General features: G+C 37.7%; 3 protein-coding genes and 1 long non-coding RNA gene across 7 annotated transcripts; 1 reads left to right on the forward strand and 3 right to left on the reverse strand.

Moving 5' to 3' along the window:
- Nucleotides 1–526: 526 nt before the first annotated feature.
- Nucleotides 527–7,077, reverse strand: LOC111025723 (protein BREAST CANCER SUSCEPTIBILITY 2 homolog B). 2 transcript variants are annotated; one of them, XM_088123567.1, is made up of 19 exons: nucleotides 6,656–7,077; nucleotides 5,364–6,386; nucleotides 5,161–5,285; nucleotides 4,921–5,075; nucleotides 4,649–4,771; nucleotides 4,365–4,562; nucleotides 4,210–4,291; nucleotides 4,082–4,132; nucleotides 3,706–3,781; nucleotides 3,495–3,606; nucleotides 3,336–3,407; nucleotides 2,972–3,167; nucleotides 2,714–2,896; nucleotides 2,404–2,546; nucleotides 2,275–2,337; nucleotides 1,994–2,201; nucleotides 1,728–1,895; nucleotides 1,534–1,624; nucleotides 527–980 (listed from the first exon to the last, which is right to left on the reverse strand). In XM_088123567.1, exons 1-18 carry the CDS (start codon nucleotides 6,960–6,962, stop codon nucleotides 1,568–1,570), a joined length of 3,342 nt encoding a protein of 1,113 aa, XP_087979693.1. In that variant the 5' UTR covers nucleotides 6,963–7,077; the 3' UTR covers nucleotides 527–980; nucleotides 1,534–1,567. The 2 variants fall into 2 exon arrangements, with proteins under 2 accessions (XP_087979693.1, XP_022159315.1); XM_022303623.2 differs by lacking the exons at nucleotides 527–980; nucleotides 1,534–1,624 and having other exon boundaries at nucleotides 1,734–1,891.
- A 3,750-nt stretch (nucleotides 7,078–10,827) lies between these two features.
- Nucleotides 10,828–15,620, forward strand: LOC148211587 (uncharacterized). 3 transcript variants are annotated; one of them, XR_015790674.1, is made up of 5 exons: nucleotides 10,828–11,229; nucleotides 11,316–12,259; nucleotides 12,517–12,769; nucleotides 12,885–13,150; nucleotides 13,559–15,620. It is a non-coding gene; the product is annotated as an uncharacterized LOC148211587 (long non-coding RNA). The 3 variants fall into 3 exon arrangements; XR_015790675.1 differs by having other exon boundaries at nucleotides 10,834–11,229; nucleotides 11,514–12,259; XR_015790673.1 differs by lacking the exon at nucleotides 10,828–11,229 and having other exon boundaries at nucleotides 11,239–12,259.
- LOC111025781 (probably inactive leucine-rich repeat receptor-like protein kinase IMK2) lies at nucleotides 12,358–15,272 on the reverse strand. Its single transcript, XM_088123571.1, has 2 exons — nucleotides 13,301–15,272; nucleotides 12,358–13,132 (listed from the first exon to the last, which is right to left on the reverse strand). The coding sequence occupies exons 1-2, from the start codon at nucleotides 15,270–15,272 to the stop codon at nucleotides 12,519–12,521; spliced, it is 2,586 nt and encodes an 861-aa protein (XP_087979697.1). The 3' UTR covers nucleotides 12,358–12,518.
- Nucleotides 15,621–17,193: 1,573 nt separating the features above from the next.
- On the reverse strand, nucleotides 17,194–18,324 carry LOC148211588 (PRA1 family protein B4-like). The gene has a single exon (XM_088123580.1). The coding sequence runs from the start codon at nucleotides 18,148–18,150 to the stop codon at nucleotides 17,476–17,478; it is 675 nt and encodes a 224-aa protein (XP_087979706.1). The 5' UTR covers nucleotides 18,151–18,324; the 3' UTR covers nucleotides 17,194–17,475.
- Nucleotides 18,325–18,745: the final 421 nt, after the last annotated feature.

The raw sequence follows: 18,745 nt of genomic DNA on the forward strand, positions 1-18,745 counted from the left end.
CTTAGGAAGTTCTTTTTTTGAGGTTCACCCCACCTGTTTTCTTATTTGATCCTTGAATTTTAGAAATTTCTAGATTAGTTCCTTTTTTTATAGTTGGAGTCGAGCTTTGCTCCCCTATATCCAAGGGTACTTGGGTCAACCGCACCCGTCTCAAAGCCCAAACTCAAGAGACATCAATAATTTTTAATATTAAACTCATCAAAAAGTTCGAACTTAAACCTCTAAGCTAGAATGATTTTAGACTCCAAGTCCTTGTCAACTGAATTGAGATTAATTCCTTGAGTTTCAATACATTTCAAACCCAATCATTATGATGGAAAACTTTAACAAAAAGATGATGCTCACTTTCTTGTTATCTAATACCTTCCATTTTAAAGCGTTCAAAAAATTCTTCCTTTAATCATCTAATGAACAAGATAATTATTATTTTGATTGAGAAAAAAAAATGACAATATATGTTAATTTATAATGAAAGCAAATCATATCATTTTTTATGGGTGAAAATCCTAGCTTAGATATTAATAGATAAAAAAAAGACTAAGTTTGAAGTTTATTAAAACGTAAGAGACGTAAATAATGTTTTAAAACTTGACTAAATTAAAAACAATGTTAAACTTTACAGACGAAAACTATATTTTGAACTAGTTAATTTTTACACAAAAAAAAAGGTGTACAAAATTGATATACATCTAACAGAGCCAGCCAAAGACACAATCCTTTTCCATGTAGGGAAAAACAGCAAAAATGGAACTGAAGGTTGAGCCACAAATGTTTACTTACAAGGCACAGACGGCAGCCCTTTCCCACCTCAGTCCACAGGGCAAAGCGATCTGATTTCTGTAATCAATGCACATGCTGAATGCCAAACCTTGTTGATAAGACAGCAGAATTTATAGCCGATAGCACATGCAAAAAATTTCGCAATTCATGGGGTCCTCCTTGCGGCTGCTCACCCATTTGGCCATTTCTGTGACAAAGACCTGCCAAGAGCTTCATAAAATTAGGACCCTCTATTTTGATATTGTGTTAAATCACTACTCATCTTTTGAAGCGTTGATTCACCGGATTTTAAATTAGGACCTTCTAAAATTGTGCTTAAAAAGTTTTAAGGAAAGTTTAATCTTTTTAACAAATATGTACTTGAAAAGAACGTAAAACTAAAACCATATAGCTGTCAACATGAGGATAGTTTAATAGTCAAGACACTTCTACTCCCTCTAAGAGACCATAGGTTCAAATCTCGACTCGCTAATTGGTATGTTTCTCGAAACCATGTGAGTGGATTAGTTTTTGAGTATTCTGAATACAGTTAAAAACTGAACAATATACTAAAGATATGAATACATAAGTTTTCTGTCTATTTTGTAGACTGTCAACTAATCAATTAAATTTAAAACGATGGAATTAGAAGGGGAAGAAAAGTTATTTAAGACTTTATTTGATGGATGTAGGTTAGCTAACTTGAAAGTCATATTTTTAGATTAATTCATTCATTAACCATTTGTCCATGAAAAAGTGTATAGAGATTCTTACCATTGAATCAGGCTTGATCAGCTCCTTTCTCCATTTAGCCTTTACAATCACCAATCATAAATAAAATCTTCTCCCTGAGATTCTCAATAATCTGAATGGAAGAAATAAGGACGATGGATTAATTCATAGGAACCAATCATGTACAAAAAAATGGTTAAAATTTATCAGGAATTTAATAATAATAGAGTACAAACTGAGGTAGAATTCTCGGCCCATCTTTTAGCAGAAACTGCAGCGTTTTTCAAGTGAGAACAATCCATGGAATCAAAATTCAGAAAGTAGGACGAATTTTCTGTTGCTTCTGATACCCATAGATGATTTATCTGGTCCTTGGGTCTCTTTATAAGATTACAAAAGCCTGCCTGAAGAAAAATTTGAACTAAAAGTAAACTAAAAGTAACAAAACGATTATAGATAATGCACTTTGGATTTGACAGAAGAAGCAACAGAATGTACATACCGTGGAACCGACAAGATTGCAGTTCATTGGCACAAATGACTCGTCGCCCACATATGGCGAGCAGAAGCTAATAGCAAGCAGTGAATTAGATAATCCTGAATGTGACTCAAATATAGAACCATCTGCCACAAATATCCACTGTTTCTTCTGATGGGCAGTTGTAAAAACCTCTCCCACGTGTATAACCATTGCAACAACATCAAATTCACTACATGGTGAAAGGACATATAAGTTATGCCACACAAAATATTGTCCATTAGAGAATCATATGCAAGATTTACCTAGATAAAGGGACTTCCCCCAAATTTGATATCGAAACCGATTTTCGTGGCCTATAGAAGGGCCTGCAGCAGAACAAGCATGAGTTTTCACCTCGATTTTACCAAAACAAGAGACATGAAAAGACATACTCGAAGTATTCCATAGCCTGAGGCGATAAAGACTGCCATTTGGTATTTGATCCTTTTGCTTGCAAGTAAAGAATATCTGCATCGCAATTTATTGGTACAAGTCCTGCAATGGCGTATGCCTGACCCTCAACCAGCTCAAGTTGCTATTACATTGTTTAAAGTAAATTAAGTTAGACGTATGTTACTACCCATTTGGGTAACATTTAGATAAGTGCATGAAGAAAAATAAGTGGGTGGGGTACGGCAAGTTCTCAAATGGAAAAGTTGGACGTGAAAATGGATAGTATAAGGATCAAATAATTGGATTCACCTGCTTCTCTGTTGGATTCCAGATCGTAATCAAGCCCTCTTTCCTGTGGCTTTTTCTTTTGTTGTTTTTGCTTATAAGTCCAACCACTCTCACCCTCATAAAAGGGGTGACATCTCTCCCATTTAACCCAGCATCTGATAATGCTTTCTCAATTGATTTTTCCATGTCAGACTGTTGGATTGCCTAAAATTAAAAATCTCATTTAGTAATTTGACTTAAACTGTTTCTTCCGCATATATAACATAAAATAAGAATAACCTCCATTTTTGCTTGGTAGGTGGCAAAAGAAGTCAGTTGCTCAGGACTCATCTCTGCCATCAAAACTTCAGGTTCAGCGGCTGTCTCAAGGATCTTAAAGATTTTTGCCCCTTCTTCACTGTCGTTCTCATTGTAGATACTACTCTTTATCCCTCTCTGAAATTCAGAAACAATACCATCAATGACAGCCGTGCGCCTGCATCCAACATCATTCAACCATAATACAAGTTATTTAAACCTCCCAATTTGTATTCCATCTTTAACATATAGCAAACAAACTAAGCTAATATGTGGTAGAGTAGAGCATTTTATTTCTGTCTATGTTAAACAAAGAATTAGTAAAGAGCACAAATTTGGGATCCACCTCTGGTCATATAATTGTCTGGTCTTCATCTCCATCTTCTCGTTTCTTACTATGGACGCTCCATCACCTAACCTGTAATAATCATGGCAAAGTTTAGTTACAACATAATAACATTGAAGCATTTCAAGCAAAATAGTCATCACAATCATATTGAATTACCTATCCTTGTAAAGAACAGGGTATTTTCGTGATACACCAACCAAAGTCCAAGGAACTGGACCCCCACTGCTCTTGATGCACTTAAAGGATAAGGGGACACCACCATTTTTGCCTATATAAAAAATTGAGCATGAACAAAACAGTATTCTATAGGTTCAAATTTTCTAAAATTGACAATTGACACTATTAACAAAATTTCTATCGCACTCACAAAATCCCAGTCTATCGGCCCAATGAGCTCTAAAAGTTCCATTAATGTGCAACGATAAATAAACGGTCGATGAAATCTGTAGTCAATGATGAAAGGTTCAAAAAATATAAACCAGCAAGGCTAAACCATGAATAGACAAGGTTAAATTACATATTCATCTGTGTATTTTGTCACTTGCATCACTTTGGTTCTCATGCTTCAAAATTGTTTCATTTTGGCACCTGTAAATTGATAATATCTCACAATACAAGGACTTGTTTATGAAATATTATCAAAGCACAGAAACTAAAATGAAACAATTCAAAGTTAGAACAAAAGTAAGACATGTTGAAGGTAGGAACTAAATATGTGATTTAACCAAATAAATGAAAACAACCTCAAGCGGTGAAACAGGCCCAACCCAACCACACAATCTTGCTCCCCATATCTTCAAAAGAAAGGCACAACAGTAAGCCGGCAGCATTTCTGAGCGAATAAGAGATCAGATATTGATAGATAAATTACCCGGAGTTTTTGTCCGACAAAAAGTTTTCCCGTAACAAGCTGCTTTGACAGCGGTCCGTCCAAAAGAGCATCAATAGAATACCTACCACGCCCCAATATCAATGCATATTGCCAAAAAACTAGGTAGTGAGAGATCAGTGAGGTCAATTTCATACCACCCATCAGTCAGTTCAATTTTTGCCCCTTCACCATGATCAGACCCACTCATCATAGACGAACAAGCTTGAGCCCTTGATTTGTAATTTAAGCGAATAGCTGAAACACATAAAACTAACATCATAGATGGCGGTGTATCTCCTTCCAGTATTCTCTTTATTGCAGAACGGTGGCCCTGATTCACTTCTCTTTCATACCTTTCAGACACAAAGTAATTTATCTAACACTTCTTATAAGCATGGGGTACTTCTATTATATTCATGTAATAAACGTAATGTCTCACCTATATTTCAATTCCTCAAGAACATTGGAAACTGTCAAAAACTTTCCGTTTGATTTAACTGGATTTTGTCTCTCATAGCAGGCCAGTTTCCAAACAATCCATTTGTAGTGATTTGGGACCCACCTAAACAGCGAGGAGCACCAAAAGTTAAAACCATAACCAAAATAAGAAATCAAGAAGACTAAATATGGAGCAAAACTGATCATATATCCCCCATAAGGGTAGGTATGTGACAAGGACTATAACAGGAATATAAAAAGCAGAAAATTTACAATTCAGAAGCATGTTGCAGAGAAGCTCCAGAATCAGCCAACATGTGACGAAAAGCTTCTACTCCAATATAATTTGTACCAGAGTTGTCAAGAACTTTATATTTCCCTGCATTTTCTGCATTGATCCTTCGGACGTCCTCAGAAAAGTAATCCAACTATTTGGCCATGGTGAAAAATATTGTCTCAGCATCACATCAATATTTCCACAAAATTATTAGAGCGTGCTGGTTATGTACTTACATTGTCTTGGTTTGATGGAGGTCTTCCAAAATACTCTTTGATGTACATCCTTGAAGCTTGATATGGATACCGAGTGGAAACCGTTCTTTTGCAACAAAAGTTATTAGATGATGAAGTAGATAAACCTGGTTTAAATAATATAATCAATTTCACAAAAATGCTAAAGCTAACGTAAAAGATGAGAATAAAGAAGGTAAACTCACTTGTGGTAACAAGTGGCACATTCTTATTCAATGGGGTGGAAAACTTGGAATTTCGAGGCCTTTTGAATGGAGATACAGAATTTGTGCCCCAAAGCTTCCTCTTCTCTTTGTTATTTGCTCTATCATTTCTAATTCTTGTGTCAACAACATTCGATATGTCATTTAATGGCCCACCAAATGACCGCCCGCCTAAATGGATCCCTGATTTAATTCCATTTCCAGTAGCATTCTCTACTAGAGTACTTGGCTCACTATGCTGGCTGCCTAAATTTTCTGGCAAACAAGATATCTTATCGTCAAACCCACAGGAACTTTCATGTTCAACTGCATCAAATTTCTTTATCAAATTACTCCCTAATATATTTTTTGACTGGAATGAAGATTGAACAACACTAGAAGATGATCGTAAGGGGGAAAAGCTTTTGGATGTGTGTTTAGTAGTTGGCTCTTCCTTGTTGAAGGAAGGAGTGTGAAAAGTATATTTCCCATTTGATGGCATTGCATTTCTTATATTCTCCTTACGAACTGTAAAAGTTGGACAATCCATGTCCCCTTCGTCCAAGAAGCTTCCCAACTCTGGGTCACCAAGAAGGCTTCTTGCACGTTGCAGTGCATCACTTGAAACAGATAAGGATCTTCCACCAGCTGTATGAAACTTTATTGGAGGAGGCTTGGGAGCCTTATTAGGAAATTCGATTTGTCTGAATGACGGGCTAGCGTGGTTCTCCAATGAAATTCTTGAGAAGCCAGTATTAGAGACCAATGGAGAGATAGGAACTGATTCATCACCCATCTCCTCCATACCACACACTCCTTTCGATTCCAAAAATGGTCCTTTCATATCATATGGGCTGATAGCTTGTCCTAGGCTTTGAAAATTGGAACAACTATCATCTTCTTCCAGACCCAATAATGTCTTGGCTCTTAGAAGACCTTCAGAAGATACATTGACCGATTTCCCAGAGCCTGTCTGAAAAAGAGAATTGGAGAACTTGCCACCATTCTGCAGTGGTCCTGCATGAACTGAAATAGTGGAGAAAAACACATGAATTCGCTCTAAAGTGAAAAAAAGGCAATGATAAAGTAAAGTGCATCTGTAGGTGAGTAGCAGAGATGAACTGGATGAAAGATGAATCGAAATTACGAGCTACATAAAAATTGGAATCAGTAACTGTGCAGAATAATATCGAGAACTTAGGCATATTTCAAAATTGTGCGCAGCGCAGCGGAAAACAAGCCAAATTAGGAACCTGTAGTTAAATGAATTAATGGAATTAAGAGTGAAGAAATACCTAAATCGGGAGCATTCTCATCGCCAAGCAGAGATAACGCCTTCTCGATTGAAGACTGTTTAACCGGAACCGATTTTCCCAATCCAGTTCGAAACATCGGAGCACCTCGAGCTGAATCCTCGGGCTTTTCCAGAAGCCTAGAGCAGAGCAAGAGGTCGGCCATGGATGGGAGACGGTGAATGGAGCTGCTGCTACTTCGAGATAACGAATCATTTTGTTCGCATTCGGATTTGACTTCGAGACGCTCATCGGAAACTTCCCACCGGAAGTGGTTCCCGGCGTCGGAAAAAATCTGCCACGACGACATGCCCCGTCGCTCCCTAGGACTTCAGGACGCAGCGGAGTCTGCCTCGCTTCCACTTTCCATGAAAATGTTTCCGAATAAAGGGCGGGAAAAAATGCAGCCGAGGAGGGAAGATGGCCAAAATCGCTGAAGTCTTCACTTCACCAAAAAATATATATTATTAATAATAATAATGAAATAACCGTTTTGGGCTTATAACAACCAGGCCCATGAGGAACTCGGATCAGAGAGCAGATGCAAACTTGGGCTTCGAGCCCAATAAATATGGAGAGATACCATCGTAATATTTTCAGAAATTACCATGCGTATGTATCTATATATGATATGACCCATTTAATTTGTGGTAAATATTTTCAGTCTTTTTTTTTTTTGAGAAATTCAACCAAAATGTTAGTGTATCTTAGCATCTATCATATGGTTGTTTTTATGATAAATCGAGTAAGACAAATATATTCTTAACATCGTTATATAAGTCAATATAAACATAGTTCAATAGATAAGATATTCATTACCGTCTTAAAAGTCAATGATTTGATCCTCATATTACACTAGTCCAACTCAAACAAACTTTAACATTATAATCTTAATTTCCTTCAAAAAACATATTGCATAATAAATAAAATGAAAATATATTTATATTTACTCACTTGAGCATAGTTTAACTAGTTAGACTTCTTTGAAGTCATAAGTTTAAATCTTTCACTTCTTCCATTATTGATTAACTAAAAAATATTTATACAATTCAACTCATTAAAATATATATAATCCATCGAAATGTTAGAAATTCAAATTCCTTGACCTGACCTAAAATAATACATATTACGTCCTGTAAACAAAATATATGCAGACAACGGAAATATCTTTGATTTGAAGCAAGCATTTTTTTTAGACATAATTCACTCAAAAGGAGCAACCAGATGATCAGCCAGTATTAGTCCAGTAATTATAAAAAAGACAGATTAATAGGTGTACGTGGACCCTGGCTGTCTCGTTCCATATTGGAGATATTATTGTTGAAGTTCTTTAGACTGACAGTGCCACCTAACGTTGGAAATGATGGCCATTTTTTTAGTATATGTTCAATCAATGGGATCGCTACCAAACTGTTAGGAAAGTGTTTGTTTCATTGAATTGATCGTGTCGGGTGTGGACTGTGGGAGAGGAAGTGGCTGCATTCACAATTTTCGACCAAACTTTCAAATTAGACAACACGTCGTATAATTATTATGTAGAGGAAAAAAAAAAAGCTAAAAACTCTTGTCCATGTGCGGTCAATTTTATTTCGGGGTAAATTGTACAGTATAAAAACAGTGGATTTAATTGGGAGTTAATGAAGTAATGGAGGTGGCAAGAGATTTTAGTTTATGCTCAATCTAAGTTGAAATTGATTCCATCTAAAGATTTTCAACTCATCGTCTTAGGGAAAAGAAACTAATTATGTAGATAAAGCTTATGATTTTAACGAAATAAGTCAGTAAAAAAAATGAGAGAACAAAAATATTATATAGCTTAGGCTAAAGGAAGAGTGGGATAAAAGAAATGCAACAGAGTCGTGTCGAGGTCTCAGGGAGAACAATAATCTTGAATAATATGATAGGGTGCTTATGTGATTCATCTTATGTCAATATTTACCGTGATGTCTTACACAATATTGTTCCATGACACTTAAAAAATCATTCATACGAAAAAATAAAAAAGCGCACACTTATGGCACATCATATTTTCATATTTATTTTAAATATATAAGCTATTTAAATGATTTTGTTGAAGCAATTTCAATTATTAAAGGTTAAAATGAACCTTTGTAAAATGATAAAGGTATATGTTGGTGGCGATTTCTCACCAACTATGTGTACACTGAATCAATATAATAGATCACTTAACAAAAACTTTGGACTTTTCTGAAGGTCGAGCCAAACAATCCATGTTCGGTCGCAAGTCATATTACATGCCGAACTGACCTACACATCTTACATCGGCCGTCTAACTGAATAATCGAGCTAACCTTGAAGAGTGCCTACATGCGCAAACCTCTAACGGAATCTCAAACAACATGCCTCAATTTTCGGTTGTCGAAGAGTCGTTCAAGCCCAATCTGAAGCTCACTCTTGTAAATATAGATTTCTGCCTCATTTTTCAGGTAGACGAAACTATACTCTATCGACCATAGATCGGACAAACACTGACATGAGGTTGGAGCTCTAATTATATTTTATAGGTCCTTTGCTTGCTGTTCAGCTAGTCAACTCATCTATCCGAACTCCACTCATTCGTCGTAACCAAAAGTAAAATTTTGGGTAGATAGGGATCTCATAAAAACTTCTTTCGACGAATGGGCCAGACCAAAACATTTATCGAGAACAATAACTCTTGATCATATGTTTTTTTAAACTAAACAGTATAATTGAAATATATCATAAATTTCATGGACATAAATGAAACATGTAATCTTTGTCACATGTATTACTATTTTACAAATCACCGCCACGTTATATTTTTCATTTACTTTAGTGAAAAAATGTTGAAAGAACAATAGTTTTGAAACAAGTTTAAAGGTGTAAAAATAAAATTTTTGAAAGTTTAGAATTGATGGGCATTTTGTGTAATACACAGCAAGAGAGAGACTATAATTATCATTTACTTCCAATTTTCAATAATTGAAAAAGTCATTCCCTTTTGAGTTTTACATACGGCAGCGGCGTAGATTGAGTTTCTATACCACGGGCAGTACATGTAGCGCAAGAAGGGTATCACGACATCGTAGTCGGCACTAGCAATGCCGTATTCAGCAAAAATTGGGATTGGTCAAAGATTATTCCAACCAATCACATACTCCACATTAGCATGTCATACACCAATCAATGCTACTGTAGCAGTCAAATATTGAACAGTGATTCTGATTTGTAATAACGTCGATTATAAATTTATATAAGTTAAAATACATTTTGATCCCTAAATTTGAAGATAGGTTTCTATTCAGTTCCTTAAATTTTAAAAGGGTGAGAGTTTAATCTCCGATCTTCAGAAAAAAGTTCTCAAAGGTTGTTAGTATACTAACGGAATGACGTGGCAATAATAAGTTGGATATTTTATAAAATTTAAAATATTTTTAATTGTGTGTAATTTTTTATTAATTTTCATCATCTACTTCTCTTCCCTTCGTCTCCATTTCGTTTCCCTTCCCTCTATCTTTCTCTCTCTATCTGCGAAAATATCTCTCCATGACTTCTCGCTGTTGAAGATCGGAGAAACTTTTGGGCTATTCTCAAAGTGGTAGCCCTTGTTCTTATTGAAACAATTTTTTTTCTTTCTTTTTTATTTGCAAATTTGGCTTTCTAGTTCACCACATGGATCTCTTAATTTCCTACTAATATTTGTTCCCTCTCCCTCTCTCCCTGTGTCACCATGTAAGGAGAAGATAGGGGAAGGAAAAGGAATGGGAGGAAGAAGGGTAAGGGAGAGAAAGACGGAAGGAAGAGAGAGAGTGGACGAAAATGAATAAAAAAATTACACATAATTAAAAATAATATAAAATATCCAAGTTACTATTGTAACGAGAATTTTGACTTTTTAGAACTATTTTCTAAAAGTTGAGGACCAAACTGTCATTTTTTGAACTTTAAAAACAAAATAGAAATTTATTATCAAATTCAATGATTAAATAGTGTATTTTATCCTTAAATTTTTTATAAATTGAGAGCTGTCTCTTCTTTTATGAAAAGTATTGGGCTCTTTTAACACTCTACACTAAAGAATAATTTTGTCATTACTTTGAAAATGATGGTGAAATGAAACTAAATATATATATATATTTTTAAATTTTATCCTCCACAAAATTAGAGAACGGTCAAGTTTGGACCTAAATAATACTTAATTTTGTTATTTCAAAGTCCAAGAGCGAACAAATTTTGAGCAGTTTCTGGTGCTGAATTGTGCATCTTCGTCTCATACCCCCCACGTTTTTTACGTCTTTCCCGATTCATGCTATAAAAATGGCTGCCGTTTCCCTTGCTTCTCGCTCTACCTCTTGTGTACCGGAAACGTAACATTGACTGAAGTGAGGAAGAATCCTCTGAAGCTCAGGAGGGATAGCGCCGTAGACGGCGGCTGTGTCCTCGACGAACCGCCGAATCGGCGATTCTTCGGCCGCGGCGCTATCCATCCTGAGTTTCATCGGTTCTTATTGCTCTCGCCTGCAACAGAGCTAGGTTACAGAAACAGAGCAATGGCTTTTGATACAGTGAACGGTTATTCGACGACGGAATAAGAAGTGAGTATTTTACGATTATGTTGTCTCTGAAGTTGAATCTCGTACAATTACATTAGATAAATCGTTTTGAGTATAATTTCGAGCAGCGATTTGGCGAGAGAGAGGGAGAATGGGGAGCGATTCCCGGATTCGCGCGAGTTAGGATTTTGTCGCTTTCTTGCTTTTGAGTGGGTAAAATGTCGAGGGAAAATCTTCGCAGGCGTTTGAAAAGAAATTAAAAAAAGAAAAAAAATCTTCGCAGCGTATCTTAGAAATTTTGGAACCTTCTGATATTTTCTTCGCAGATAGCAGAAAATCACATGACCTTTGATTCTTCTTTCAAGTCTCTTTCTCAACGGGGCCATATGATTATCAATCGTCGACGGCAAAATATAAACGCCATTTTAGGCGCACCAACTTTTGAATGGGGAAAAAAAAAATAACGCAGTGGATAATAAATAAAATAGAGATAGAAAATTTGTTATTTGTGAAGTGTTCTCTGCACTGTTCTTTCAAATCGTTGTTTATATAAAGGCCACGCAACCTAGTAAAAATGGTAAAAATCAAAAGGAGGTTAAAGAAGCACGTATAAGCTTTTTAACGATTCTCGTGCAAGTTATATGCGTCACCAAAAGGAGGGTAGGCCAAGCAGCTATTCCGAATGACCTTCTTCTCTTGAGAGGAGCCAATTTGTAGAATATTACCAGGGGCTCGATTTAACCCAGAGAGAGTTAATTTTTATGGAGCCTGAATTGGTTCGATTGGCTTTAGATCATGATCAGGAGGAAAATAGAGAGAGATAGAGATCGAGAATACGAAAAAGAATCAACATAGCCGCGATTAGGGTTTTGCAGAAGCTTAAATTAAATTCAAGGTCCGAATTCCATGGCGACTCGGAGCCGGAGGTCGGGGACGAGCAACCGGACTCCGGCAATGAGACATGGAAATAGTCGCTGCAGCCACGGAGGAAGCGACCAACCATCGCCGGCGAAAACCACCTGCCCTAAAAATCAAAGTCTCCGTGCCGGAAAACAGAGCAATGGAGACGCAGGTATTTATTTATTTTCAGGACAGGTTACTGAAAAACAGAAACTCACAATCAACTTAAATTGCATTTATAAAAATCGCATTATACTTGTATCACCAATATACACGAACTTGAATCATTATGAATAAAAGAATAATTGGAATACAAACTGACAAAAACAAAAGAATATATCTCTCTTCTACTATAACAAATAAAATAATAATACCCATTTATTCTTCTCATCTGGGTGGTAATCTATATAATTCTATGTCGATATTTAGGTCTATTCATTTGCTGGTTGATTTTTTGCGCCATCATCTCCATCACCGGAAGTGGAAGCTGCCTTAATCTCCTCCAGTTGCTGGAGAATTTGCTGAACATCTGGCCGAGCCGCCGGCGAGGGATCCACACAATGCAGGGCAAGTTTCAAAGTGTTCAGAAGTTCATCACCAATATTTGGCGTATCTTTCATAAGCTCCAAATCAAATACTTCATTGGTCCACTCCTCCTTAACTATTGAGGCCACCCACTGAGGTAAATCCATCCCATCCATGGCTTCTCCAGGAGATTTTCCAGTCAAAAGTTCCAATATTATGACTCCAAGGCTGTAAACATCTGTCTTTGTTGTGGTTTTCTTGGTTTTTGTTAGCTCAGGTGCATTATAGCCCTGTGTTCCTGCAGTGGCAATCACATTAGTAGCTGCAGCTGAAGTCATGAGCCTAGGAAGCCCAAAATCTGCAATTCGAGCATTAGTTTGATCATCCAGCAGAATGTTGCTGGATGTGAGGTTCCCATGGATTAGATTCTCCTCTGTGTGGAGGTAGCCCAACCCACTCGTAATTCCGATTGCTATCTTCATCCTTGTCGGCCAATCGACTGTTGTTTCCGGTCCACGAGCTGTATACAGTAACACAAGTAAGTACAAAAGAAGTTGAGTATGGCTTAGCTAGATTAGTAACCTTATTTATGAGTTGTAAGTCGAGTCTGTGCCCTTTGTTTGAACTGCAACATTTTTAAAAAATCATGAATAGTAAACTTTTAGAGCACATTGTTGAGTTTGCTTACCATGAAGGAAGGAAGAGAGGCTTCCTCTAGGCATGTAATCAAAGACAAGGAGCTTCTCTCCTTTGGGGCCCAAGTAGTAGGCTCTAAGAGCAAGGAGATTCGAGTGACGAATTTTTCCGAGTCCTGCAACTTCGGTTTCAAATTCCTTCTGCCCTTTTGTTGTCTTCTCCCTCAGTCTTTTCACTGCAACTTCATTACCATCTTCTAATGTTGCTTTGTATGCTGTTCCATATGTGCTCTTTCCCATGATCTCCGCAGTTGCACACAGAAGATCATCAGCTGTGAAAACAAATGGCCCGTCGAAATGGACTAGTTTTCCACCAGCTTCGCCCGTTGCGACATCGGTGCTGCCTGGTGCTGCCTTTTCGATGCTCCTTGCAGCAGCTTGCTTGGGTGTTGTTTTACCATTTGTCTTCGCAGCTCTTTTTGTCAACAGACAACACAGCAAAATTGCACAAAGAAGAAGAAGAAGCACCAACAGAGCTCCTGCTGCTATCAGAATTATGTCCTTTACACTAAGTCTGCGGTGGCGATGCGGTTTCATGACATCTATTGATGGAGATGTAAGATTATTCTGTGGAGAGGGAGCTGGTGGACATGGGGATGAAGTACTAAAACCACACAGTTGGAGGTTCCCTACAAAAGAGCTCGCATTGAACTTATTTGACAGGAGAATGGGAACAGGGCCAGAGAGATTGTTGTAAGAGACATTGAAGGACGTCAGATTCAACAAACGGGCGAGTGAAACTGGAATTGCTCCTGTCAAATTATTTTCCGAGAAATCAAGTTGGCTGATAGCAGAAATGTTCCCAAAACTTGCAGGAATTTCGCCACTAAAACGATTTTTCCCAAGCCTCACCACTGAGAGATTCCGTAACCTGTCAATATCTCCTGAAATCTGGCTATCAAGGCGATTATTCTCGACATTCAATAATTCAAGAGAGGAGAGATTGAAGAAGCTTGAAGGGAAGCTGCCATTAATGGCGTTGTTGGATAAATCCAAAAGGCGAAGCCTTTTCAGCCTGCCTATTTCACCTGGTATAGCCCCAGAGATTCTGTTTTCACTAATGGAAATCTCTTGAAGCCATTCCATTTTTCCCAGAGAAGCTGGAACCCGTCCAGTTATAATATTATGATCAAGTGTCAAAACCCCAAGTGGGCAAGTTCTGTTCCCAGAACCACCCCAAGAATCTGGGACAGTACCAGAAATATTATTGTGCTGGAGAGCCAGAATTATAAGAGAAAACGACTGCGTAAAACTACTTGGAATAGATCCAGACAATGAATTGTAACTCAAATTTACCCTGATCAATTTGGTAGAATTTGCAAGAGCAGAGGGGATTTCTCCGGTGAGCAAATTGTTGCTCAAATCAAGAGTTTGAAGAAGAGGAAGGTTACCAATTGAAGGAGGAATAGACCCTGAAAATTTGTTGTTGAAAAGGTAAACTCCTCTGAGATTTGGAAGGTACCCAAGAGACGGAGGGACGGCGCCGGAGATTACGTTATCGTGGAGGCTGAGCTTCCTGAGTTCCCGGAGCTGCCCTATCTCCTCGGAAAGCCGGCCGGCGAGGGCCTTCCATGGAAGCTGTATGGCAATGACCTGCCCCTTCACACACTTGATTCCTACCCACCGCCCGGAACAAGCTCCATTACTGCCATTCCAGCTACGTAGAACTCCTTTTAGATCGATAAGTTGGCTCTTTAAAGCTTGAAGAGCTTGATAATCTCCTTGCGTAACAGCAACTCCGTCCCACATCTGGCCGGAGACTGGTTGAAGAGAAAAGGCCAAGATATGAGTAAAAATGAGAGCAATGAGCCAGTAAGAACAGTTCCTCCATTGTTGGTTCTTCCATTTCCTGTTCTTACTGGGTAATTTAGAGCAGCACCAAACAGCCGTTTGCTGTTCAAAAAGCTGCATCAACTGAAGTGGGCGTGCCTGAAATTCACTCAGGGAGTGGTGGGTTTTTCCCATGAACAGAAAGGAACTTCAGATTGAGTGGGGAAAGAGAATGGAAACAGAAAGGCGAGCTGGATTCTCCTATTTTCTTGTTCTCTCTCTGTGGGGTTATTTTCTAGGGTTTCCGAAAGTTGGGAAGATAAGTTTTATAGAAGAAGGAAAATGAAGAAAATAACGGAAAAATAATTAGATGAGATGAAGCATGTGAGGATCTGAAATGTTATTATAATTTAGAGTGGGAAAGAGAAGAGAAGAGAAGAGGGCGGATGAGGGATTTACAATGGGGTCAGAGTCTTCATTCTTTTATGTTAACGGCTACATTTTTGTTGGGTTATTCAGGCTACGTGACATATTTTTTTTCCCTTTGCTTCTGTAACGCCTTGTCGCTCCTCCAACGGCTATATTTGATCAGGGTCAGCATAGTAGGTGGATTATGTATTATCGAAACTATGAAACAAACGTACGTCCTGCCCTGCCCTGCCACTTGGGCTCCAGAATTTCCGCCTTTAAATATTATTTATTAAAAAAAAAACCAGGGAAAGGCCTTGCAAACAGGGGTTATCGAATTGAATTGAAACGTTAAACTAAACCAGTTAGATCTGTTTAATTTGGTTATTTGGCCGTTTATAAATTCTTCAACTGTTTCAGGACTTTTTTTAATTTGTTTATTCAGATTCCATGTAAAGAAAAATACAATAAAATCTAAAGCAAAATATCAGTTTGTTTAAAGGTCTAACCTAACAAATAAAATGCAAATACTCATACCAAAAGAAATTCATTAAAAAGCTTCACATGTTAAATAATAGTTATTGTGTAGATTTATCTCTATATATATGAAAAACACTAATAGAAATAGTAATTGATACTTTCTATTTGTATATATAAGTTTTTTCGTATAAAAATACTATTTTGAAAGGTAATTCCAAACCCATCTCGAGATATTGGATCCAAGAATCTCCAATTGTAAATGAATGTCTATCGAACTGTTCAACAGACGTGATCTTCGCGGCAACAAAGAAAGAATTTTGCTCCCAAATCCTCTTCACGTAGCAACAAGAAATGACGGGCCAAATCACGCAACACCTCTGGTAAAAGAAGGCATGGATTTCAAAATGAACGTTATAAAGTTGAAGCATTCAACAATCTAGATGAGAATAATCCGAATTGACCAGTTTAATATGAAGAAACTCAATGACCATCGAAGCTCAAAACCATCCATCAATCATCCCTAAAGCTCGCTCACAGTTCAATACAAAATGGCAATGTACACATGAACAGGAACGATAGTTTATCCAGTAGGCTCAAAACAATAAAGTTTTCTTCACAAATCCACAAACAAAACTCAGTTTCAAAGTGCATAAACATTGTAGTACAGTCGGCTCGTGGATCAATCTTGTATAAATCCACAGACCAAATTCAAAGGGCATAGATTTCAGTATCTATGATCCATTCCTTCATACAATCCAATCTCAAATTATCAGAATTGGAGCTATATAAACTCAAACCTATTAAACCAACCATATCCCTAGGGTGTATGTGTAACATAAAAAATAGGTTTTGAAAATAAGAATAAGGTTTCTATTGTCTTAATAGATTAGCAAAATTGATAAATTGGTGGAATCCATTGACCAAAAAACTGTAATCCAAACACCTCTCAAAAGATCTAATCTAGCTGCCAAATTGGGAGATGACCTATTATTTATTTGCGCATTATGAACAAAGATACATCCCAATTACAGAAGGTAAGAATCATAACTTGCCTACACAACACATAGGGTGCAAAGATGTGGGTTCTAAGCAAAAGATCGATACCGAAGGAATAGCATGACAATTGGATCAAAATTTCTTCTTCTCAAGAAACACAGATCTATAAATCAAACAAGCACTAATCTACAGGTATGGAAGATAAATTCAAGAAATTGTAGAACAGAGCAAATAGGAGAATAAAATCCCACAATTTGTTATAACAAAATTCAAATTACAAAATGTAACAAGATCCATTATAAAAGAAAAGAGGAAAATTTTTGAATTCATAGACATCGTTTGAAGTATCATATTCTATCTTACGGTAAAGAACGGATCGTTAAACTGAAATTTTGCACAGAGAAAGAAGAAAAAAAAAATAACTGCAACTTATTTGGTCTACGCCAATTTTCAAGATTTAATGCCTTTACTGATACCGGGACCGAAGGCGCTTCCATCCCCTCGACTACTCAAATCACGTGCGAGCAGTCACAGGCACGCCGACAGCGGCGGCGTTGGAAGCCGCGCTGCTGAAGAATGAGAGGAATCCGGTGGATACAGTTTCTTGTTCGTCAAGGAAGAGATCTTCAGGAACCCTAAACGCGCCGTGGGCACATACCAGAGCCACGCCAACCATGAGAGCCGAGACGAGGACCGATCCAACGCTGGTGAGGAAAACGACGAAGACGCTGAGACAAACCAAGAGGATTAGGGTTTCGCTGTCCTTGAATGTACGGCCAAAGAGAACCAGCGGCTGATCCGACGGACGGAAGAGGTAGAGGAAGAGCCAGGACGACAAAAGGCCGGCAAGAAGGATTAGAGAAAACGGATGAGAAACGAGCGAAAATCCGAGGATGAGAGCAATCACCGCGAGATAATTGACGCGAAAATAGGTGTAATTCTTGCGGATTCGCAGAGTCGCTTCGGATAATGACTCGGGCTTCGAAAACGCCGTCCGATCCGCGACTTCAGCCCATGGCCTACGCTGGGAGAGACCGTGCCGGAGCGACTCCGATAGGTGGTTTATGAAGACGCGGAAGGCCGGAGTGGTGACAGGGCCTTGAGATTGGACAGAACCGCCCGAGGCGGCGGCGACGGTGGCGGTGGATTGAGGATTGGAGATGGGAAGTATGGCCGGAGATGAAGACATTGTCGGTGGATCTTGAGGCTATGGAAATCGGAGGTGAGAGAGAGAGATTTGTGAAGGAAGAATGGTGCGTCTCGTGTAATTGAGTCAAAAGGGGGAATGAATATTAAGAAGGAAAGGGGCGAGAAGAAAACTGACGATGCAGAGACCTCTTCTCCTACCGATGAATATTCGAGAGAAACGCGGATGGACGGAAGCTCTATTCTCTGTTCCTGATCCTGACCGTCCATACAATTTGATTTGATGGCTCAACCAACGGTCAGACTCATCTTTTTATTTTCACTACATTCTCGTTTTCTTCCTTATTTTTAATTAATGGAAAATAATTTGACTAAACAAAATAAAAATAAAAAAATTATCAAAATTTACCTTAAATTCCCAATTGCATCTTAAATCTTTTTTAAAATAAATTGTATTTTAAATTTAAAAAATTGTTGTACTGAAAAAATTTTAAAAATTAACTTTAAATATCACATTAAACTTGACATTGCATTCGTCTCCGACTCTAGAAGGTGTTTAATTTCTTTTGATATTTTATCTATTTTTATTTTATTTCTTCCATGGCAAAAGAGCATATATTTTAAAATGCTACAATTTT

This window comes from Momordica charantia, assembly GCF_013281855.1.
Source record: "Momordica charantia cultivar OHB3-1 chromosome 5 unlocalized genomic scaffold, Mcharantia_2.0 BLBB01000005.1, whole genome shotgun sequence".
Lineage (NCBI taxonomy): Eukaryota > Viridiplantae > Streptophyta > Magnoliopsida > Cucurbitales > Cucurbitaceae > Momordica > Momordica charantia.

What these genes read in the sequence shown, in the direction of transcription:
- LOC111025723 (XM_088123567.1), bottom strand. Translation starts at nt 6,962, where the DNA reads ATGTCGTCGTGGCAGATTTTTTCCGACGCCGGGAACCACTTCCGGTGG. An exon ending in ATTGAACTGACTGATGGGTG is followed by an intron (nt 4,292 to 4,364) that starts GTATGAAATTGA and finishes GGGGCGTGGTAG; the next exon opens with GTATTCTATTGATGCTCTTT. An exon ending in CCTGTTCTTTACAAGGATAG is followed by an intron (nt 3,408 to 3,494) that starts GTAATTCAATAT and finishes TGATTATTACAG; the next exon opens with GTTAGGTGATGGAGCGTCCA.
- LOC111025781 (XM_088123571.1), bottom strand. Translation starts at nt 15,272, where the DNA reads ATGGGAAAAACCCACCACTCCCTGAGTGAATTTCAGGCACGCCCACTT. An exon ending in CCTCTCTTCCTTCCTTCATG is followed by an intron (nt 13,133 to 13,300) that starts GTAAGCAAACTC and finishes TACTGTATACAG; the next exon opens with CTCGTGGACCGGAAACAACA.
- LOC148211588 (XM_088123580.1), bottom strand. Translation starts at nt 18,150, where the DNA reads ATGTCTTCATCTCCGGCCATACTTCCCATCTCCAATCCTCAATCCACC.